The sequence below is a fragment of the Bicyclus anynana genome, chromosome 10 (assembly GCF_947172395.1).
Source record: "Bicyclus anynana chromosome 10, ilBicAnyn1.1, whole genome shotgun sequence".
Classification (NCBI taxonomy): Eukaryota; Metazoa; Arthropoda; class Insecta; order Lepidoptera; family Nymphalidae; genus Bicyclus; species Bicyclus anynana.
Window position 1 is genome coordinate 14,137,881 of NC_069092.1, and position 24,626 is coordinate 14,162,506.

At 35.5% G+C, this 24,626-nt stretch overlaps 2 protein-coding genes across 3 annotated transcripts in view; both read left to right on the top strand.

Moving 5' to 3' along the window:
* Nucleotides 1–4,469: 4,469 nt before the first annotated feature.
* On the top strand, nucleotides 4,470–16,857 carry LOC112047999 (CCR4-NOT transcription complex subunit 6-like). Its single transcript, XM_024085326.2, has 3 exons — nucleotides 4,470–4,596; nucleotides 15,008–15,123; nucleotides 16,642–16,857. Exons 2-3 carry the CDS (start codon nucleotides 15,016–15,018, stop codon nucleotides 16,837–16,839), a joined length of 306 nt encoding a protein of 101 aa, XP_023941094.2. The 5' UTR covers nucleotides 4,470–4,596; nucleotides 15,008–15,015; the 3' UTR covers nucleotides 16,840–16,857.
* Nucleotides 16,858–16,871: 14 nt separating this feature from the next.
* LOC112050357 (CCR4-NOT transcription complex subunit 6) overlaps nucleotides 16,872–24,626 on the top strand; it is a 264,366-nt gene continuing 256,611 nt past the window's right edge. The window contains exons 1-2 of one of the 2 annotated variants that reach the window (XM_052883870.1): nucleotides 16,872–17,013; nucleotides 20,496–20,671. In XM_052883870.1, coding sequence (XP_052739830.1) covers nucleotides 16,955–17,013; nucleotides 20,496–20,671 — 235 coding nt within the window. In that variant the 5' untranslated portion in view covers nucleotides 16,872–16,954. Of the gene's footprint in view, nucleotides 17,014–17,048; nucleotides 17,192–20,495; nucleotides 20,672–24,626 lie in introns of those variants that run through there. The other variant, XM_052883869.1, reaches the window with a different exon arrangement.

The window sequence follows — 24,626 nt, forward strand, 5'->3', positions numbered from 1 at the left end:
TCAAAATACTTGGACCATGCTCACGAGATTACCTCCATGTGAGTCAACTATGATTGTTCCGATAGTTGTTGGTCTTATAGCGAAAAGATAGCAAGTTTAGCAAGAGTTGGATACAGAAAGCAGTGATTCTTAAGACGGCGCGTATTGTGACGAGGTTCCTCACTCTGGAGCTCTGACCATCGGTTGCTTAGGCACTCAAATGTCCCGAAGCGAGAGGGTTAAATTTTTTTATATATAATTTTTTAATAGTGGTTTGTATATTTTGTATGTAACATTGTTAAGAATTTTAAAAAAAGGAGAAATAAATAAGAGAAAAATTTATGATGCTAATCAAAAGAATATCTTATATGTTATTCATTACCTATTAAAAATATCATTACCCTTTAAATAATAAGTAATTAGTAAGTTAACTAAATCTATTTATAAGTTAAATAATGTGTTTTAGTTAAATTAAAAGTAAGTAATAAGTACTTCATTGTGTAGGTATTATAAAACCTTAACGTTACGGTTGCATGTGCATGCTTACCGCTTTATAATTACGTGATGATTTCTGCCACTCGCTGACTCACAACAATTATCCCTAAATTGGAGGAAAATTCCGATTTTGGCAATTTTGTATTAATGTCAGGTTGTCATCTATCCATATAGATTGCAAAAATTAACTGCTGAGGAGTCTAGTCTATGGTCAAAAGGTTATCTTTTTTTTAAGACCCGGCTGACATCAAAGTATGGCATCGTCAGTGTGTGCCTTTATAATTATATGCATATGCAAAACATTTAAAATAAATAAAATAGAACAATTTTCTTTCAGGCCAGAGCAAGAAAAGCAATTTACTCAATTAACTATAGAATCCGATTATTTTTCCCGGGTTAAAAGTAGCCTATGTGTTAATCCAGAGTAAAATCTATTTACATTCCAAATTTCAGCAAAATCGGTTCAGTAGTTGCGCCGTTAAAGAGTAAGAAGCATCCAAACAAACATCCTTAAAAACTTTCGCGTTCATAATATTCTTAGGATAAATGCCTTCATTCCAAAAAAAATCCTTTTTCCCTTGGTCACGACTCACGCACCACGCTTGAATGGCTGGTCCTGTGTTGTTAATTCTTTATTAATTGTTGTTTGATATTGTCAAGAGAATCAAAATATGAAAGAAAAACTAATTAATCAAAGATATTTTATACTACAGATAGGACACTAGCACATCAAAACTGAGGTGGACAAATCTTCATTATTATCTTAACCTGTCTATAGTAGAAAATATCGTTGTAATTAATTATAAAAAGGACGATTGTAACTTTAAATCGAACTATCATCAACATGATTGAAAATATTCTTTAGAGATCAACTTAATTCGTAGTTTGATGCTCTATCATTTGTAGCTCGGTAAAGTAGGGTTATAGTAGAAATATCTTAAAGTAGAGAGAGGTTAGAGGTAGGAAGTGGTATGGTAGTGGTAGAGTAGTGATACGATAGGGGTAGAGTGGGGGTAGGGTATGTGTTAAGTGCTGGTAAAATACCAGGTCAGGGATGGGTATGATTGTAGAAGTGCTAAAGAATGAAAATAATGGATGCATACAATTTTGCTGTGGGATTTGTTTTTAGAAAAATTTTAATTTGTAGCATATATTACGATACTTACACTACTAAGGCATAAGAGAGGAGACCAAAAAATGAAGTTTCCTCTTAAGCACGCTCGAACCATGTCTGAAGTAGCATTGGCGCAACTGTTAGTCCAGGGATGTATTACTGCAGCACACGTATATTGACAAATCCCAGACCGATCCAATAAAATCTTACTCACTTCAACCATTTTTATTTTACACTCAAAAAAAAAACTAAAATATAAAATAATTATCACTTTTCATTATGCATTATAAATTAAATTAAACAGATATTATTAATAGTATTTTTTTTCAGTACAGTATTACTATTTTTAATAACTATACAATTTCTTTTGAAATTCGTCCTATACTGAACCGTTCTATAAAACAATATTGAGATAGGTATTTAACAATATCTATTGTTTCATCGCCGGGTCAAAAAGTCAGTGTATGTAAATTTTATGGCCTCATAAATTTTAATTCCTTTGTTCATAAAATATACCTAGCATAGATTTATATATAATATTTAATTATATCAAATATTATTTTAACCATGTATGTTTCGATTCAATATCAAAACGATTTTAGGATCTTGTAAAGGGGTGAACCAACTTACTTAACTGTTTTTCAGATAGCATGAGTACGGTGACAGTCGCCTGTAAGACGTTCATAATACGTATTACTATCGTGAATCTCAGCAAACTTTCAAGAGTGAAACGAACTGTTATCCGCACCATCCTACATGAAACGAACTGTACTTAATCAGACAAATTAATACTGAATAGACATGATTAACTAGTTGGTGTCATGAAACCATATAGGCAATCAATAACGAGAAGTACTACTACTACTACTACTACTACTACTACTACTATGGCTTGCTGAGTATGACTGAGTGCAGCAGTTGGGTACAGCAATAAACCAGCATTAATTTTGAAAATCAAGATCTAACAATCAAAACATCGAGCGAAGCTTAGTCACCCATATACTATTACAGTAAATGGATCCATATCCCAAAAATCCCGTAAATATAATGCCAAAAATAGAAATACCGTCGATATGAATTCTAGTAACATTATAATACGTTATTTATATAGTTATTATTTATTACTGCTGATACACTTCAAACTTCAAAGTTGACCGTGCGGACCACGTGACCATGTGCCGTATATATTAAAATAACTCAAGGACAGTTAAATAATTGCATGCACTTAAATCTCATCATTTAAGATTTAAATTGTCTAAATCTACCGCGTTTAAAATACAATTGCAAAATAAACAATTTATCTCCACTTAAGCGCCTCCGCCGCGAAAAACTGCCATAATTTAGATTCAAAGGTCAATTACAGAAAATAAATGCCAGTTAGCACCAGCATTATTTGGGTTTGTTTTGTTGGTTAGTAACCTAGAAAGTTTTTAAGAATACTATAAACTCATAGATTCTCCGATTTTTTTATGATACTTCGAACTTGCGCAAGTGTTGAGTTAAAACCGTAGTTTTGACTTTGCCACTAAATTTTAAGTAAGTTCTACAATGCCTAGTTAAGTCGTAAGTAAGTACCTAAGTATGGTTCTTAATTATTATCTACAAACTTATCGAAAAGTGCTCAGTACAATGACAAAAAATTATAAACCAACGTTAGGTCAAATTGCAGAAAACATCATCTCCTAAACTAAGCAAAATCGTAGAATATACATGGGGGTGATTCGGATACTCCTCGTTACAAGGCATCCAACGTAAACTCCCCGGCTACCATATATAGTACTGCATACAGTAGCTACTGGAAATATACGAAGTTGTTAGCTGTAAAACGAATAAAATATTGTAATATTGTTACTTTACAATAACAAAATTAATTATTACAAAATAAACGAGTATCAATGTCATATTAAATTGCAATGTCAACGTTTAAAAAATATAAAATTTAAAGTAGTACCTATTGCTGAGTAGAAACCAAGAAACCTACGCAGATTACTTTTAAAACTAGTAGTATTGGTCTCACTGAGCTTTGGCAACTTAATATATCTTCTTCTTCGTCGTTACACTCTTGACAGAGTGGTCGTGGTCGTCATTTGGGCGCGGTGGCAAGCCTCACTATCCGTCGCCATTCCTCCCGCCGTGTGGCTCTCCTAGAACATTCGTGGAGCGATCCATGGAGGGCGGTTTTTACTTGGTCAGTCCAGCGCATTGGTGACCTGCCACGTGCTCTTGTGCCCTCCACCTTTCCTTGCACCACAAGTCTCTCTATGGATGTGTCATTTTTTCTTGTAATATGACCAAAGAAAGTCAAAATGCGACACTGGACTTTCGACTTTGGACTTATTATATACCTAGGTATTTAAATATTATCTTAATGCATATTCTTATTACATAACCAATATTTTTCTCCAACGCTTACTGTTGCCTTTAAAATATTTATCGTAATTTTTCAAAAACATTTCAAATTCATAGTAGAATATTTGTATGGCACAGTATTCCATTTTTTAAACTTTGTGATTTAGTACCACAGTTTAGTACCTATTTTAACAACATATTAATATAGCTCATTAGCATTTTTGCGCAATAAATGCATATAGTGTGTAAATTCAAAGTAAGTAAATTAATAAAATATGCACACACCTTTATGACTATGAACACAATCAAGTTTTAAAATAAGTTCAATTCAGCTCATGTATATAAATAGTAAAATAAAAATAATTAAACAACTTTCATTAAATTCTAGTAGTATTTTAAAAGTAAAGTAGGTTTATTTAATTAGATTATTTTAAATTATGTTATTCATTTTAAAATTACTAAAACGAACGCGACCTATGCGACTGTGAAAAGAAATTGAAAAGTTCTAGAATTTGCCGCCTCTGTAGATTGTCGCTGCAGTCGGTAAATGGACGTTTGATGTGGTGTTTGTCAAGATTGTGCTGTTGTGTGTTTACAGTGATTTTTATCCCGTTACTATAATCCGGATTAAAGTTAACGCTTTTAAGGAGTAGATGAAGGTATTTATAGTGCTTAAAATAATATATTTTGCTTTAAAGTTAAATGTAATATTCGATTGTAGTTTGGCGCTTGGACTGTGCGTCGACCCATCTCTTTCATGTCAGCTGTATACAAAGATCATACGCATTTACGTTTTTCTCGCCAATATAATGAATTAAATCCATGTTTTTTTTATAAAACAGGCCTTGTGCTACTACTGGAAGCGTATGATGTCGATTAATTCCTTTCAATCTCTAGGTTTACCTCTTGAACGTCGGAGGTTATGGAACGATCCCGTTGTTCATATTACTCGGGCGAAGATAATCCTTTATCAAACAAAGTCCTTTTAACACCCCTAATGAACCTTCGCGGTGGTAAAAAGGTACACCAATCCATGCAGTATATAGTATCTATAGCGTAATAATAACATAGTTACTATCAGTGTTTTCGTAGATAAGTAAGTGTATTTCTCGTATTATTATGTGAATATATTCAGATGATGTTGTTTTGTAGCAATTAAAATGCATCAAGTCGTACGTTTTACTGTTTTACGTCAACTTTATTCATTCTATGTGTTCACTGTACACATCTTATGTTCAATGTCTCATAGTGACACTGGCCCCAATTTTAACTGTTGTAGCTCAAGATTAAATGACAATCTAACGTGTAGTTAATTTACTGTATAATTCAATATTTGATGTGGCAAACGTCCAAATGATAAAGTTTGTACTTGGATGAGGTTATGTTCTATTGTTTATTACTTTTGAGATTGGGCATAGTTTGACTGAAACTTTTTTTTCATTTCAAAGTCATTGCCAACACAAATTATTTTATTAAACTCCCTAATTTATTAAATAGTAACATGTTACTAGTGGTGTTGGACATTGAACCTTGAATACCATCTTCTTCTTTTTTTTCTTTTTTCTGGGCCTTTTCCGCACTTGGCCATGTGATTGGCCATTGTACATGGGTTAAAGGCATAGCTTGAATACCATGCAGGTAGATCGGTTTGGCAGTTAGTTAGAATTTATTTCACAAGAAGTAGAATTAATTATTGTATGTAATACTTGCTTGCAGAATATTGTAAAGAGTGATTTTTTAAAAGGGCAAAAGCTAAAATTCTTGGGGCATTAGCAGAAATTGCCTTCCAAACTAGTGGTAGATACAACAACAGTCAAACTTTATACAAATTTTAAATTGGTACATAATAAAAGAAAAAACTTTTAATAATTTAATTACTTTGTATAATTAAGTTAAAGTAAATTTAAATGATTTTTTATATTCTAACTTAACATTCATTTTCATTGTAACTTAGCTATAAAAATATATTTTTATTCCATTATACTCATTTATCTATAGTCATTGACCTGAAATACTTTAATCATACATAAGCTATCACTTAATCTTTTACTAAGCATTCACAAAATAATACTATCTCTATCGATAGATAGATGTATAACATATAGTGATAGAATCAATAGAAGATGATTCAGTCACCCATGAGTACATAAAACAATCATTCTTTAATAATTTCTTAGATTAAACATGTTAAATTACTCACTACATTATTCATTCACTCTTTAGAATCTTTACAAAAACAAAATGATCCATCATCAAGTATAATTTAAGAATATATAATCTAACAAAGTATAATTAAATGAGTCAAAACGGAGGGTGTAGGTTCAATCCGGCCCGGGGCATGCAGCTCCAACTTTTCAGTCATAAGCAATTAAAGAAATTTAAGTATCACATGTCTCAAACAATACAGGAAAAACATAGTGAGGAAACCTGTATACCTGAGAATTTTCTTAATTCTCTATGTGTGTGAAGTCTGCCAATCCACATTTGGACAGCATGGTGGACTACGGTGTAGCCCTTTCCATTCTGAGAGGAGACTCGTCTTCCACAGTGAACTGAATATGGGCTGTAAATGATGATACTATAGAAAGAAAGTAAATGCAGTGTCTATGCTTAGATTTAAATAACTTGTACATCTTGATCACAAGTCCCGGAATTTGAGAGGAGTTCATTTCCTTGCCTTACAAAGGACCTGGAACCTGCACAGGAGAGTGACAAATAATTATTATCTATGTCCTTGTTGTCTGTCTTGTCAGTGGTTAGTTTGTGGCTTTCTCTCTACTACATTTAAAGCGATGATGTGAAATATTTGCTTTAAATGCAGTCCATTTAAAGTCCACATCTGCAATAGTATACTTTTACCAAAGAAAGTTTATCTTATTCTTATAAAAATAGCAGCAGTATCACCTGTGATAATTTGATTGATCTGAAACTATTCTAAAATATATAAATCAAAAATTTTAAAGGCTACAACAAAATCAGACATTCTTAGTTAAAAACTTACACTAATAGTAATAGTTACCTCTTTATTTCATAAATGGTGAAATTTTACTAAGCAACAGAGATGTTATTCTAGAAAAACATTTTGATATTGAAAATCCACATAGTTCAGTTAATTATAATATTTACCTTTGTTTTAACTGACTTCAAAAAAATGAGAAGGGAGGTTATCAATTTGTCAGAATGTTTTTTTTATACAATCAATACTAATATTATAAATGCAAAAGTAAGTCTGTCAGACTATTACCTTTTCACGGCTTAACAGCTGATCTGATGAAGATGAATTTTGATATTATGATAAATGGGACCTTGGAGCATGGAGCAAGAGCTTAGTGCCTTTTCCTCTTTAACAATACTAATGAAACATTAAATATTTTTAGTAAGTTTTGGATGGCTAGAGTTTGCTATAATTGTACAATGATTAATTTAAGATTTTAAATTTTCAAGAAGTTGAATTCTTTACCATCCAGCATTTATGTAGAAATATAATAGCTTCTTAGTACTTACGCATAATATGTCACAACAATATTAAGCATTTGAAATACGAAGATCTTCATAAAATGCTTGTGAACTAGGCCTAAAAAAACAATTTTTATTTGAACTATAGTCATATGAGATAGCTTTACAATATTCTATGAAAGAATACAATTTTAGAAAAATTTATGATATCACTTAGCACGATTTGCTGGCCCAAATTTGATGATTTGATCTGTAAATAATTGAGGTCCTTTTTAAAGGGTCATAGTTTTTCAGTGGGAGATAGTCAGAGTTTGCACATTACAACAGCCAATGTTAATTGCCAATTGTGTAAAAGGACCAGGAAAAAAGAAGAAGAAGATAGTTTTGCTCAGAGTCAATAACATAATAAGTAATTCTGAATTGCGTGGGATTTCTGATGTGATGAGGAGAAGGTGAATCCGGACACCATTCCCATTTTAGCTCAATAGCAAAGCTGATGTGACCACGAGCGCAACACATATTTCGAAGAATCGATAGACGTTGGGTTTCCCTTCTTTGTTTAGTTGATTCTTTCTCTTTCAATCGACAACATATTATGGGTTGTATAGAGCCTATGAATGTACGAATAGACCACACTAGATTATGGAGTTTCGAGGTCTTTACTGGAGTTCTATAAACACCTACCCATAGTGGTGGTTGTCTATTGGCTCCTAATAAAAATTTAAAATTCAAAAAACAGTTGTTTGCATATTCATTTTTATCATTAATAACCCATATTCGGCTCAGAAACACGAGAGAAACTCAAAACACGGGCCAGAGCATGGGTCTTCATTCACTTTTAGGCTATAGTCCACCATACTGCCACAATGCAGGTTGGCAGACTTAACACACATAAAGAATTAAGAAAATTCTCAGGTGTGCAGGTTTCCTCACCGTTTGAGACCTGTGAAAAATTTCTGAAAATGCACATAACTGAAAAGTTGCAGGTACATGCCCTGGACAGGATTCGTACCTGCGCCCTCCGAATCGAAGGCAGGAAGGCTCTTTATGATTGTTTGCTTTACGCGTACCTAAATACCGTAGGTACATATTATCATCAAATAAGCTTAAAGTATGTTGTTTACGTGAAACTCAATCGTTACGTTATTTTTGTACGTAAATTAATTTTTTGGTGTAAGATAAACAGACCGCAGATGCATGTGGGTAGCAAGCAGTATGGCTTATTTTGGTCTGTATTGCGAAACGTTCATCGTTGCGAAATGGTTTCAAGTTGTGGGAATCGTTCTGGGTTTTAATAATAATATTATACTGATCGAATATCGGTCACGGTCACCGATTACATTTTGTTATAGTGCATCAGCGTTATTCGTAAACACAGGTGCACTATCCCTTGTTTTTGAAATTCGATAACGCAACAATATCTAGGCGGCTACTGCAAATTTCTTTAAAATTAAATAAATTGCTGTAAGTCCCGCTAAGCCGTGATAGCCCAGTGGATATAACCTCTGTCTCCTATTCAGTTGTGTGCATTTTAGGAAATTAAATATCACGGGTCTGAAACGGTGAAATAAAACATCGTGAGGAAACCTGCATATTACCGGACATTAACACGTCCGGCCACTGCATCCTCCCAGAAATCCTTAGTAACGCTAGAGTGCTGTTTTTTGCTGTAGGCTTTATAGGACCGTAGGCGTCGTCATCGGGGTCTTTATGTCAGACGAAGAATTTATGCCAGAGTCGAGTCCAATATTGTGTATATTGTGAGGGATAACATGTCCTTAAGGGCGTTTAAGACTTGGACCTCATAGCAAAATGGGTAACCAATAATAATACTGGTTTCTCTAACGATTTGTTGACAGTGTGTGTCAGTCTTTGGAGCTTAGTACATGTATTAAATACTACGTAGGTATGTAATCAAATAGATTGTAAACAAAAAATGCTAATAAGACGTTTAATTCTTACCTATTCTTTTTACCTACTCATTAATGTGAACAGTCCTCTAATTATAGTCAAGGACAATTTAAAAGGAAAACAAAGGCGAATGATAATATGGCAACGGATCGAGTGCATTTTATTATCGCGGATAAATTTAATTGGTCTCATTTTAATTAACTAAGTAGGTAAAGTACAATATAACAATATTCATTTATTTAAATCTAGGCCACGACATTGTTTCTGAAACAGTTTGTTCTGTTCGACTCGGATAAACGCTAAAACGACCTCAAAACTTGAATTGTTTTATTTAAGTTTAACATACGTTTTCGATGTCTTATAATCGAGACTGTTTATCCGCAAAATTTATAAGTAAAAATTCTTTTTTTTTTAAAATTGACGCGCGTATTACAGTCATTGAAATAGATAATTGGCTCAGCTCGTAGCTTGAACTGTCGATGATTAAGAATCCCGGTTTAGTTTGAAACAAGTCAAGTATAAGTAACACACTAATGTATACTCGTAAGTTAAGCCGTTTAATCTGTTTTCGTTATGGAAAACATTATCATTCTAACCGTATTAGTAAACTCCATCCTCATTTCTGATAGCTGGTATTCAAAGACATTCAAGATACATACGGCAAATCGAGGTGTGTAGTCCTTACATGTCCAATGGACATCCACTACTGGAGCTAGGACATATCCAGGAGGAGATACCCAATGACTGTTAATGATGAAGACTTGATAACCACCAATTTAACAGATCAATTATTTCGATTTCCCGAATTTCGTCTCTGATTACTTAGGTCACCCGAACGTAGTTCCACTCCAACTATGGCCACAAAGGCGTCAACTTGCCATACCCAATCAACAATATCAGTGCCAATATTGAAACCGAGGTACGATTCTCACATGAGACGCCCTTATGTAACCGTTCCGGCGTATCTTCTGCCAGTGCTTCAACGTTCGTCCAAATCCTTCGGTAATGTAACTGAATCTCATTACGAACCATATTGCAAATGCACTATCGAAAAACAAGGAAGATCTGGAAGCACCTTCATACTGCGGTGTTTCCACATAGCTATAAGAAGGGGTTATTTATATGGTAGATTCAAACACTCAGAGGCCAGCAACATTTAGAAGTGCCTCCGGTGCTGCAATTGACCATGAGCGACGGCACTTAACATCTGGTGACCCGCATGCATATATGCTTGCCATTTAAGCAGCGATTAAAAATAATAAACCCCCCCCACAGGCAATAATAATCTAGTTAGAATGTAGACTTGTCTTTAAAATTCCTTTGATCATAATGGAAGAATACTGATATCATTGAATCAGCTTATCCAATCCTCTTCGAATATAGTTAGGTAGTACCTACCTATTCCTCAAAAGTTGCTTCACATTCATAATACATGCTTAAAAATCGGCCCGTCCGTTCGGGATAGCCTTTCCCTTCTGCAATCGTGGTTTAAAAGGATAATACATAAGTTATTCAAGATATCCATTAAAATACGCCGGTTGAAGGCAAAATGGAAAAGGGTGAACCAGTGTCATAATTTTTGAGATGTTGCTCTAAGTTTTGTCCACAGAGGACAGCGCCCAGAGTAGCTTTTTAGTCTGTGTAAGCTTTCATATGGTTCGCATAGGAATACGCGTGTTGTTGTTTATTAGTCAATGAGAATGTTTTTCTCGATAATGGCAAAACAAGTTAAAAATATTTTTAATTTATTCTATTTTCGAATCTTGATGAGAAAAGACATTGTGACGTTTCAATTTTGTTGGAATACCTGTTGCTAAGTTTGTGGTTCTTCATGAATAAGATCCTTTTTAACTTTAAACTTTTTATTATTTCTTATTTATTAAGCCTATTTATTTCTTCACATCCACGCTCTTGAATTTTCTCGAGTCTCTTCGATTCCTCGAAGTTTTGCTGTTTAATGATATTTTATTGTGAATTCACCCTGCACCCTGGTACACAAGCCCCAGGGCTTCTGGTGTAGTTTAGCCCTGCCTTTATTTGATTCGTCATACTGGTCTCATTAGCTTCACGGTTAATGTACTAGCCTAGACTCATCTGAGAGGTCTATCTAGCATTTTCAAATCGTGGCAAAACCTTTTAGGTTAGTTATGTGGAAAAGGGGAGAATGTGTCATGTTGCAAAAACAAGAAGTGTTTAAGAAAATAGCTATATTTATAATTACAAGAAGTTTAACAACTACGTGGTCCAAGGCACTTAGGGTCATAGAAAACGATGAGCCGATCCGAATCAATATGTCAAGGCCTGTCACAATGTTTGAAGCCCACAGCAACAAACCGTAGCAAGGCACCAATACAAAAAGAGTTGAGCAACGTTTCTTATTTTGGGTCTCGAACATGAATGGATTAGAAATTGGCCTACTTAGGGTACTTACTGCCTACTGCTTACTGCAGAGAAGCGTTGGTGATTTTCGCGTTTGCGAAACCTATTACGCTGTGGTTTCGCAGTTTACGTTTGGGCTTACTCGTAATATATATCAGGTAATAACACATTTATGCGAAATCTTGTGACTGCTTATTACTGCTCATTTATTTATTAAGTGATGATTATTTTAAAAGAGCAACTGCTGAGTTTTTTTCCGACTTTAATCTGCCTTTGGAAGTAGTAGAGTCTCCACAATTAGACAAACGATTGACATTGACGTTTCAAAAGATTGTAAACTAAGCCTACCTACTTGTTATAGACGAATTTGAGTTTGAATTAAATAATTTAACCAATTGAAATAGGCTAAAATGGGTATATGTTTCTACATAAGTAAAACCATAATATGTGTTAAAATTTTATGTATTCTGTGCTAAAAGTTCGATTTTTCGAAAAGAGTATTATGGAATATGAACTCGTCATAATAATTTCTAAACTTTTTCTGTCTTGTTGTGGATACGCTGCATTCAAGTAATAATGTATACTAATATCATAAAGAGGTAAAGTTTGCGGTTTTGTGGGGGGTAATCTCTGGATATACCTACTAAACCGATTTTGATTTTTTTTTATCAATAAAAATCCACGTTATTTGTTAGTGTTAAGGGCTATATATTAACCCCGCATTCTCAAGGGAACGGAAACTACGCGGGTAAAACCGCGGGACGTAGGCTAGTGTTGAATAAAATTTATATTGCGAAGTTAGAGGCTTGGTGTGAAAGTGCGACCGCATCATGCCCAGTTGTGTGTGTCAGTTTGCATATTACAAGTATAATTTTGGCATTATACTCGGTATTGTGCGTTGGGAGTGGGTCATATAGTAGCGGAGACGACGGTATAATTTACATTAAAACTTAAAACTCAAATTATTAGGTAGGTATTTTTTTTTTTTAATAATTTCTCAAATGTTGATATTTTCAAAAAAATTAACTGCTGAGTTTCTTGGTCGATTTTTTAACAGATTCTGCCTTCCGGACTAGTAGTAGAGTAAAACATACACTAACTTGACACAAAATTGCCCAATGAATGTTCACGATGTCTTACTACTCTATGTGTGTAATTTTGTACGCAATAAGTGACTATTATTTAGTATTTAAGTAATAATTGTTGGCTTAAAATTAAATTTAATTACCAACTGCCTCCAAACGATGATAATAACAATAAGTATGTCTAGAGAAGGAATATCTGTGTACCTTACCTAACACGTCTATAGGGTTACCATGTGACTACGTCGGATGTAAACGTGCCCTAACATCACGTTCGGTGTAATAACGTGAATCAAACCGGACAAGTGCGAATCTGATTCGCCCACTGAGGGTTCCGTACAAATTATTCTTCGTCATAAATCGGCACCGGGCAGTGCCCTCAGATGAATTTTGAATCCCTTGAGTGTCAAAGTACCCGTAGGTTTATTGTGGCAGGCATAAATAACCGTATTTTTTTAAGTTAACTTTGGACGTGAATATTTTAAAACTTCAAGTGCATGTATACTTATACGTACTTTATATTATGGTTTTAATTTCAACTCGTTACTTTCACGCGTTCCCGAGATAGGGAAAGGGTCTTGTGTGGGAGATAAACGGACAAACAGAGGGACGGGGTATACCTACAGACAGACGGACAACAAATTGATGCTATAAGCATAAGGGTTCTGGTTTAGCATTTTGATGCCTACTTAACCCTAAAAATCAAGACCTCAATTAATTTACAAATGTAATATAATGTAGGTACCTTTTAATAGGGTTTATTATTGGTTTGGTTAGAACGACAAGCTAAGATAATGGAAAGGCGGTGAACTGCACAGCGATGCATTATACATTCTTACAGTATACAACTTACTTTACGATAGGTGTAAAGTTGTAAACGTAAGAAAGACGACTTTATGTTGAATGTAAATGTAAACGCTCCTTTAGGTCACGTTATTCCTTGTAACGTGAAACAATAAAGTCCCGTAATTAAAAAAAATGTCTCGAAAGAACTTTCGAAGCCCGAAGTTATAAAAGTTTATTTCAATGTTTAACAATAGCTGGAGTTTCTAACAATTTCCCCTAATATTTCGTACCTCTATTTATTTTTATTATTTTATTTTTTTTATTTAATTGCATTCTAAAATAACTTAGTTTAGTTTAATTTTACCTGTGCACATAAGTTAAGCTTAATGTTAACTAATACGAGTATGACCCTCTTTGTGAGTCGTACAAGTTTTTATTTCATTTTACACGCTTTATATTAGCTTCACTTGTAACTATGTATGTAAGAAAATCTTGGAATCTTAATTTGAGCCATTTCCCGGTCTTTGATTAGGATGAAATTTTACACACGCTGTGAGTTCTGATGTCAATACATGACTAGTTAGAAACGTCATTACAAATCCAATATGGCGGCCTCCCCAAGATGGCAGACTGACTCTTTGAAATCCACCCCCATAATATGGATATCAAATGAATAAGTGTTTGCTGACAGGAGTACGGAATAAATATTCACGTGACTTAAATCCAATATTTGTAATACTTTGTGCGTGCCAAAAGCGTGTTTTTTAGTTTTTTTCACTATTTAATGTTATTTATAATAATATTTACGCTTTAAAAGGAACCTATGGTTAGAAAATTATTATTAAGTAGATGTCATATTTCTTCACTTGTTAGAAAGAGTAAAAATTTTTGTCATTGTCGTTAAGATAATCTCACCAGGTAAATAAAACACATTGTACTCGTAGGTTGGTTTTATAATTAGTAAAGTACTTAAGTAGATAATATATTTTTGAATTTTTGAAGGTTGCTTTACATATGGGTTCCAATTACTCACTAGGTTAGCACTAGGATAGGATATTATAAGATAATATGATGTAAAAATAGGTACTATCAGTGTATGTGTTATGATCCACTATCGTGGAAACCATTTTCATTTAATAGACCCCAAATTTTTTTTCGCTGACATAGACCCCTTGCTGTTTGTCATAGACCCCTAGGGGTCGATATAGACCACTTTGGGAATCACTGAATTAGATCAACGGCACTTGAATAGGATAAGGCAAAGAAGATGTCTTCTTCTTCTGTTAGTGCCATCTACTATCGGAGGTTAGCAATCATTAAGTCTAATTTTACTTTATTCACTGCTGCCCGAAAAAAATTGCCGTAAGTTCTTGAGCCAAGATGTACGTCTACGGCCAGGCCTTCGTTGAAAAGGAGATGAGGACGATATAATAGTAGTATTGGCGGTTGTTTCCAGGTGACAGAATGTCTCGCAACAAAGACAAGCACGAGGGCGCAAGCGGGCGCACGTATCACATTATGTCGGAAGCGGAGCGGGCATCTGGCAGGCGAGGCGGCTGGACTACGCTTGAGGTGAGGCACGACGCTTTTACAAATAAACTCATGTCTGCTGACACGCACTTTGCTCTCACGAGATAGCTTAGCACGTTAGCAATCGTGGTTAGGTTGTTAAACTTATTTTGCCCATTGGGCGATTTTTCATCAGAAACGCCCAATGGGCAAGTTAGGTTAGTTCTATTTAGCAGCAATCGAATGTTTAAATCAAACATTTTGAACTACGTTTGAAGTGATAAACGACACTTTTACAAATAAACTCATGTCTGCTGACACGCACTTTGCTTTCACGAGATAGTTTACCAAGTTAGCAATCGTGGTTAGGTTCTTAACCTCATTTTGCCCATTGGGCGTATTTTTCATCAGAAACGCCCAATTCCTTAGTTCTCTTTCCAGTCGGTTTCTCATGACTGAGGATCGTGACCACTTTGGCGAGTCATCTTTCGATAGATACGCTTAGGTCTATCGAATGTACCACACCACATACATAAAAACATTAATAATTATGGGATTTCTTTCTCATCATAGAATCAAAAGCAAGTAAAGTCAAGTGCCTAGGAAGTACGTCACGAGATATCTCGTCAACAGATAATCGAGTCAGAGAGAAATCGAGGAAAAAAAGATAATGGAATAGAGAAATCGAAAATAGTGATGAATTAATGAATTAAGTAGTTGTCAGATAGATGAAGGAAGTTAAATGTTCTTGTTCTGCTTCAATCTTTTCTAAAACAATACTTAATATTTGGTTACACTTAATGGCGAAGTTTTAATGGCGCTGCATAATTTCTAAACATCTATTGTTTGAAGTTAAAAGAGGGTAAACAATACATTACGTTTGTGATAATGTACTGCGAAAGAAATTTAGGCCACGATGGCTAATCTCAATGGATATAATACCTTGGGTACGGTGACAGTTGCCTTATTACTTTCATAATACGTACTATTATCGTGAATCGCGGCAAACTTTCAAGAGTGAAACGAACTGTCACCGTACCCATGCTATCTGAAAATCACTATAGAAATTTGTCATTAGGGAATGACTGCTTATTTCTATTAAGCTGAAAGATAGATAATATGTGTGTATGCAAACACTAATCTACCTCCCGTTGTTATCCTTACTTATACTCGTTGATATAGCTCAGTAAAAATGCGCAACTGTATGACTTGCGATGAGTAACATGACAAATTTGGCGCCGAAAGAAAGACAAAAGTCGACCAATAGCGGCAGAATTGCAGATGTCGCTCTCTTTTTCATCCAATATCCAATCTCTCGACTCGAGATATGACGTGGTGCACATTCTAGTCCTACAGGAACTGTAGACTCGTTAACTTATGCACTTTTTGAGATAAGAGAAAAAATGCAATTAAAATGCAACAAAACCTAGTCGGTGTAACACAAAAAAAAAAACAAGTTTCATTGTTATCAAATTAAACTATTCATCATAGTGTTTATTTAAATATATATTTTACGCATTTTAAAACGTGTTGATTACTCTTATCTGTCAGGTAAACAGTTTTGTTTTTTTCGTATTCCAGATAACAGGAGGTGTGCGCGCGCTGGCGCCTCCATTGTTTCAACTGACGCACCTCTCGGCGTTGTACCTGAACGACAACTCACTGCAGAGGATCCCGCCCGACATCAACCAGTTGGTCAACTTGCACACACTCGATATGTCCAACAACAAATTGCGCACATTGCCCGCTGAGCTGGGAGATCTGATACAACTAAGGTAATCAAATAAGGTCAAAAAATTAGTTGGCGTACTGAATACCGTTGTATATTAACGATAACACACTGCAGAGGATCCCGCCCGACATCAACCAGTTGGTCAACTTGCACACACTCGATATGTCCAACAACAAATTGCGCACATTGCCCGCTGAGCTGGGAGATCTGATACAACTAAGGTAATCAAATAAGGTCAAAAAATTAGTTGGCGTACTGAATACCGTTGTATATTAACGATAACACACTGCAGAGGATCCCGCCCTACATCAACCAGTTGATCAACTTACACACACTCGATATGTACAACAACAAATTGCGCACATTGCCTGCTGAGCTGGGAGATCTGATACAACTAAGGTAATCAAATATGGTCTGATAATTAGTTGACGTACTGAATACCGTTGTATATTAACGATAACACACTAGAGGGTCCTACCCGACATCAACCAGTTGATCAACTTACACACACTCGATATGTCCAACAACAAATTTGATCGACTAAAAGCGCAAAGTTAAAGATTTAGTTAAATTTTTTTAAATCAATTGACAATAATTCATCAATCGATGTAAAAATCAAGTTGTGCATAATTAGTACTCCCCCACTGAAAATACTATAAATAACTGTATAACAACCCAAAAGTTTTCTAAATGCACAATTTCATCATATTAAGTGACGGATCTGACAGCTGCAAAAGATCTTAAGTAACAGTAGGTAAATGCTCATATCCATATTTTTCGGAATTTTTCATTAAATCATATTATAAAATTGATTCATAGGCCATGAACCTAAGCAAGATTGCATACTATTTTGCAACTATATAATTTTTATTATAAACATCGTTAATATTATCTCTACCAATTAACATAACGAAAGTTTATATTTCGTGTACGTAAAATTTTCAAGGGTTTTTCCTTGATAAATGTAAATCTTTAAATATGATAATAGATCCCTGTTTCCCCTCCAACTGAGTGGTAACTTAGTAGTCGTACTAACTCCATCGGGCATCGGGGATTGAGTCACTACCCACACAGTCAATATACACTACCAAAAGACAACAAACAAAATATCAAGGCTAAAAACTAACACGAAAGAAACAAAAAAAATAAATAAATAAAGATAGTGTTTATGGTATCAAAATAATCTACTTATTTACTATGCCTGTAAATGCTATACAAATAGATCTTTTATTGGAAACTGATATAAGAAGTCTTAGATGGCTTCCCAAACAGATCTCGGGACATGTGACCCAGGTGCAGGTAATAAATTCAAATTTTGCGAATGTACATAAAGATTTGTTCGTCACGGGTCGTTATTATTTACACTATCAACTTGCGATCCTTATGATAATATGATAGATACAAATAGATCTTTTATTAAAAACTGCTATTAGATGTGTTAAAAAATTCAAAATTCATTTATTTCAAGTAGGCTCAGTTTACAAGCACCTTTGACACGTCAGTTGACTATTTGACCATTTGTAAAGATTCTAGCACCGGTTCGGAAGGCAGGTCCTGCTGAGAAGAACCGGCAAGAAACTCAACAGTTGCTCTTTTAATAAAAATAAAATAAAATCGAAAAACTCTCAAAATGTGACCCAAGTGCTGATTTTAAAATTAAAATCTTGCGAATGTACATAAAGATTTGTTCCATCAAGCAAATAAAATTTACATTTAGTTAGGTATCGCGGGTCGTTATTCTTTACACTATCAACTTGCGTTCATTATGATAATATGAGAGAAACAAATCGATGTTTTTTAAAAAACTGCTATTAGAAGTCTTAAAAAATTCAAAATTCATTTATTTCAAGTAGGCTCAGTTTACAAGCACCTTTGACACGTCAGTTGATTATTTGACCATTTGTAAAGATTCTACCACCGCTTCGGAAGGCAGGTCCTGCTGAGAAGAGCCGGCAAGAAACTCAACAGTTGCTCTTTTAATAAAAAAAAAAAAATCGAAAATCTCTCAAAATGTGACCCAGGTGCAGATTTAAAAAAAAAATCAATGTACATAAAGTTCCATCAAACAACTAAAATTTACATTTAGTTAGGTATCACGGGTCGTTATTCTTTACACTATCAACTCGCGATCATTATGATAATATGACAGATAAACCACCTTCAGCAAGTTGGTATTCGCTCTCAAAACAAACGAGTATCGTATGTATATTGTTTGCAAGGTCGTTGAACCGTGCCGCCATGATAAGCGGCTTGTGACGTTTTTAGTAAACAGTTGGCGAATCCAAAACAGATCCGTTTAATATTTATAACGAATACCTAAATAAATAACACCTATTCCAAACCGGTTCATGATGAATGTGTATTCAATGGTATACGAGATGAGAGAATTTGGTGACTGGTATTATGAAATTATACATCTAACTAGCGGGCGTCCGCGACTTCGTCCGCGTGGAATTCAGTTTTTCACAAATCCCGCGGGAACAATGGATTTTCCGGGATGAAAAGTAGCCTATGTGTTAATCCTGAGTAAAATCTATTTTCATTCCCAATTTCAGCCAAATCGCCGCAAAATTGACAAAGTTACATACAAACTCTCATTCCCTATTTTATCCCCTTGGGGGTAGAATTGGTCAAAATCCTTTCTTAGCGGATGCCTACGTCATAACATCTACCTGCATGTCAAATTTCAGCCCGATCCGTTCAGTGGTTTGGGCTGTGCATTGATAGATCACTATGTCAGTCAGTCACCTTTGAGTTTTAAAGATTTAGATTATTATTATTTAGAGCCGTGATAGTCCAGTGGATATGATCTCTGCGTCCGATTCCAGAGGTCGAATCCGGACTGGCGCATGCACCTCCAACTTTTCAGTTATGTGTAATTTGAGAAATTAAATATCACGTGTCTCCAATGGTGAAAGAGAAACAATATGAGGAAACTTGCATACCAAAGAATTTTCTTAATTCTCTACGTGTGTGAAGTCTGCAAATCCGCATTGGGCCAGCGTCGTGGACTATTGGCCTTACCCCTCTCATTATGATAGGAGACTCGTGCTCAGCGATGAGCCTAATATGGGTCGATAATGATGATGATGATGATGACATCAAATTAGCTGAATCTTACGGTTAAAAACAAATCATATTTGTTTGAGACCGGATTGCATGACAATACGAGCCAAAACGCCTGTCGGCCATGATGGTCTATATGACTTCACGTTAATAAATCCTTTACAAACGGAGAGTTTGACAAAAATATTAGCAATTAATTTAACGTTTAATACATCAAGTAACATTGTGACGTCATAAAATGGACGAAAGCGTTTTTGACGTTTGGAGAATTTGAAAAAATACATGATTTTTAAATTAAGTTTTATAAGAAATTCTTAACTATTATTAATTAGTATCGATATATTTCAGACCTTTATTCGTAGGTATACGGGGATAATATATAGCCTTCCTCGATAAATGGACTATCTAGCACTGAAAGAATTTTTCCAATCGGGCCAGTAGTTCCTGAGATTAGCGCGTTCTTAACCAAACAAACAAACTCTTCAGCTTTATAATATTAGTATAGATCAACTACCCTATGTTCCTGAGATTAGCACGTTCAACCAATCAAACAAACAAACAAAACTCTTCAGCTTTATAATATTAGTATAGATTTGATACGAGTCAACTACCCTATTGAAGAAATATTCGTTTGCAGGGAATTACACTTACACAACAACTACCTGAGGGTACTGCCCTACGACCTCGGCAAGCTGTTCCACCTCCAGCTCCTGGGGCTGCAGGGCAACCCGCTCAGCAAGGAGATGCTCTCCATCTACAACGACAACAACGGCACCTCCAAACTGCTGACGTATCTGCTCGACAATATGCAAGGTAAGTGCTTTTATATTGATACGTTATCAACCCATATACGGCTCACTGCTGAGCTCGAGTATCCTCTCAGAATGCGAGAAGTTAGGCCAATAGTCCACCACGCTGGCCCAATGCGGATTGGCAGACTTCACACACGCAGAGAATTAAGAAATTCTCCGGTGTGCAGGTTTCCTCACGATGTTTTTTCCTTCACCGTTTGAGACACGTGATATTTAATTTGTTGAAATGCACACAACTGTAAAGTTGGAGGTGCATGCCCCGGACCGGATTCGAACACACATCCTTCGGAATCGGAGGCAGTGGTCATATCCATTGGGCTATCACGGCTGTGTATTCATTGATACAGTAATACAACACAAACAAACATTTATGTGTTGTTGTCAAATTACGTACCAAGATGTAATGATATGAGACGAGAGAAAGACATAATATGTCAATTTGAACGGCGAAAACAAAAACATCTCTCTTTTTTTATTCTTTACAAGTTATACCTTGACTACTATCTCACCTGATGGTGATAGGGTGGTAACTAGCCACGACCGAAGCCTCCCACCAATCAGACTTTCGGCCGTGACTAGTTACCACCGTACCGGCAAAGACGTAGCGCCAAGCGATAAAGCGTTCCAGTACGATGTCGTGTAGAAACCGAAAGGGGTGTGGATTTTCAGCCTCCTATCAAGTGAGTCCGCTTCCATCTTAGATTGCATCATCACTTACCAACAGGTGAGATTGTAGTCAAGTTCTAACTTGTAAAGAATAAAAAAAAGTTTACATTACGGACTTCTAGATGGCAGCAGCGACGAATAGTTATGAGAATTCTGAACAATCAACGCCATCTAGCTACCACTTGGAAAAACAAAACTATAAGTTCTTTTTATGGGGCCTAGATAGCGTCTAGCGATGTCTGTTTTTAGAAAACGATCCCTTTACATTTTCATAAAAACACACATGTCGAAATAGGAATATACAAAACGAAAACCGGCCAAGTGCGTGTCGGGCCACGCGCAGTGTAGGGTTCCGTAGATTAAGTTAACACTTTAATCCCTTATGTACAAAAATATCGATAACGACACCCTTCACCATGGGATAGACGATAAAAAATTCATCCTCACTTTGCATGCACGGAAGGAAGCTCAAAAAATATTTTTCAAGATTTTATTTTTAAAGACTTTGTTAATTTTTTTAATGTCCATATTCAAACTAACTACGGCTTTCTAGTAGTAATAGGCATAACATGGCTAAACTATAAGGGTTCCTGGTGGACTACGGAACCCTAAAAAAAGAAAAATACATGATAGCTGTGTTGGTTAGTCTTGATGTTAGTTTTCGTCTAAACTTCAATAAACTATGGAGCGGAAATTTCGAGGTACAAACTTATTTCAGTGTTCCTAGCATATGTGTAAGATAATTCTATTTATTCTCCTTATTCTTAGTCTTGATTTATTTAAATTTATTTTATCTGAAAATTGCAATATATATTTTTTTAGAATAGTAAATAAATATGGAGATAATTCTATCAATAAATTAAAGTTCATTTTATGTAACGCATTTCATGAAAAGCAGTTCTATTGCTTTTCTCTCTGGGAAGTGACCTCGGAGAGCACGTCAAATCATAGATCATTATTAACATTAAAATCTACAGGCTAATTCACTAATATTGACGTAAAGTTGACATATATGAAATTAAAAAAGGTAAAAGGGTAGGGGTAGGGTAGAGGTAGTTGAAAGTTTACATCGAGTTTCACGCGGACGAAGTCGCGGGCGTCCGCTAGTCTACTATATAAAAATAAGTCGGGTTTTCCTTCCTGACGCTATAACTGCAGAACGCACGAACCGATTTCCACGGTTTTGCATTCGTTAGAAAGGTCTCGGGCTCCGTGAGGTTTATAGCAAAGAAAATTCAGGAAACATTTCAACGTAGGGTAGGGGCAGGGAAGGGGTAGGGTAGGGGTAGGGTAGAGGTAGTTGAAAGTTTACATCGAGTTTCACGCGGACGAAGTCGCGGGCGTCCGCTAGTTATAAATAAATTTCAATGTCAGTGATGCTCTGTCAGACCCGTGGAGTGATCGTGTTCAAGGGTAATCTGTAAGTGAGGGTAATAAATAGATCACGGTCAAGAACGGAGCCTGTCTTTAATAAAAGTGGGGTCAATTAAGATTTGCACTTGACAGTTCGGTCACTCACTCGCATCTAATTGAGCTGTTTGAACTCACGCGGTTTCAATTGGAAATGCTTTATTTATATTGCATTGATCATGAGGTCCTGGTACCGTGTCTTAGATATGTGTTTATCTTCCATCCAAGAAACACTCAGTTGCAGTCTGGAGTTAGGATCTTGTATGTTTGACGGCCTCCGTGGCGCAGTGGTATGCGCGACAAAGACGTACCGCCAAGCGATTTAGCGTTCCGGTACAATGTCGTGTATACCGAAAGGGGTGTGGATTTTCATCCTCCTCCTAACAAGTCAGCCCGCTTCTAACTTAGATCGCATCATCACTAACCATCAGGTGAGATTGTAATCAAGGGCTACTTGTAAAGAATAAAAAAATGGAGAGCAAGTTAAGACCTCGGTCCCAGTCACGGTTTTCAATACCTGGTTAGTCATGAGACGAATATCTTAGCATTCCGTGGATTCACCGTGCAGGTGCCGGGTCCATCATGTGGTAGAGTTTAATTTCTTAAAATGCACATAACTGAAAAGTTGGAGGTGCATGCCTGGACCAGATTCGAACCTACGCCCTCCGAGTCGAAGTCTGAGGGCATATATACTGGGCTATCACGGCTCTGATCTATTATTATGATTACTCAATATATTATTATATGGAAACTAAACGAGTGCCAAAATACGGTTATAGAGAACGGTGACTGTTATAACGTAAGTAAAGATGTGTTTTTGCTGCGAAACTCCTCTATTTTGTGCTCGATGTGATTGTGTTAGAAAGTAAAAACGTCTGTTGGTTTTTTGTTTTTGCTTGTCTCTCTCAGCAATATCTTGATTTCTGTCGCTCAAAGTATGATTTTTTCTACCATTTCAATCTGTTTTACTTGTATTTGCTTTTTTTTATTGTCATTTGACAGACACTTTTGTGCAGAAAACTGTAAAACGAATCTGTTGAGAAAGAATATTTGCCCTAATTTTTCTAAAAGTAAATATTTGTTTTGGTGACTTTCGTTCTATTCTTTGTGGTAAATTGTTTTTCTTTTATCGTGATCCAAATAACTCTCCAACATTTGAGTCTTATCGGTTGTGTTGTTTTGTTTCTAACTGTTTTGGTTAAGTGTTTCTAATTAGTGATGTGTATATTTAGTTTTCTAAATGGTTCTAAGGGCAGCTCCAACTTCTCAGTTATGTGCATTTTAAGAAAAAAATATCACGTGTCTCAAACGGTTAAGGAAAAACATCGTGAGGAAACCTGCATACCAGAGAATTTTCTTAATTCTCTGCGTGTGTGTAGTCTACCAATCCGTATAGGGCCAGCGTGGTAGACTATTGGCCTAACCCCTCTTCATTCTGAGAGGAGACTCGGGCTAAGCAGTGAGCCGAATATGGCTGGTGAAATGATGATGATGATATTTAGTTTTCTAAATGGTTTAACTATCACATTTTTACGCGCTTTGCGATTTAATATGTTTTATTATTATATTGCATCCTCTTTTTCTCCCTTAAATGTTTGACATTCGATAGAAAAGTTTTGATCACGTTTTGCAATCAATCATTGTAAAAATGAAATAAAGATTTGGGAGTGGTCATCTAATAAACAAACGAATGCTATCCCATTTATAATATTTTATGCAAAACCAAATTTCAAAACTAATAATTTAGAGGCGTTTTAGGACTGATAGACTTTGTTTTCTATGGTCGAGAAAACCATAATAAATATGTTCAATATCCATTAAGGTGTTTTCGACCATGGCACGATTTGATATAAAAGCCTTTTATCCAAGCAAATCTTATC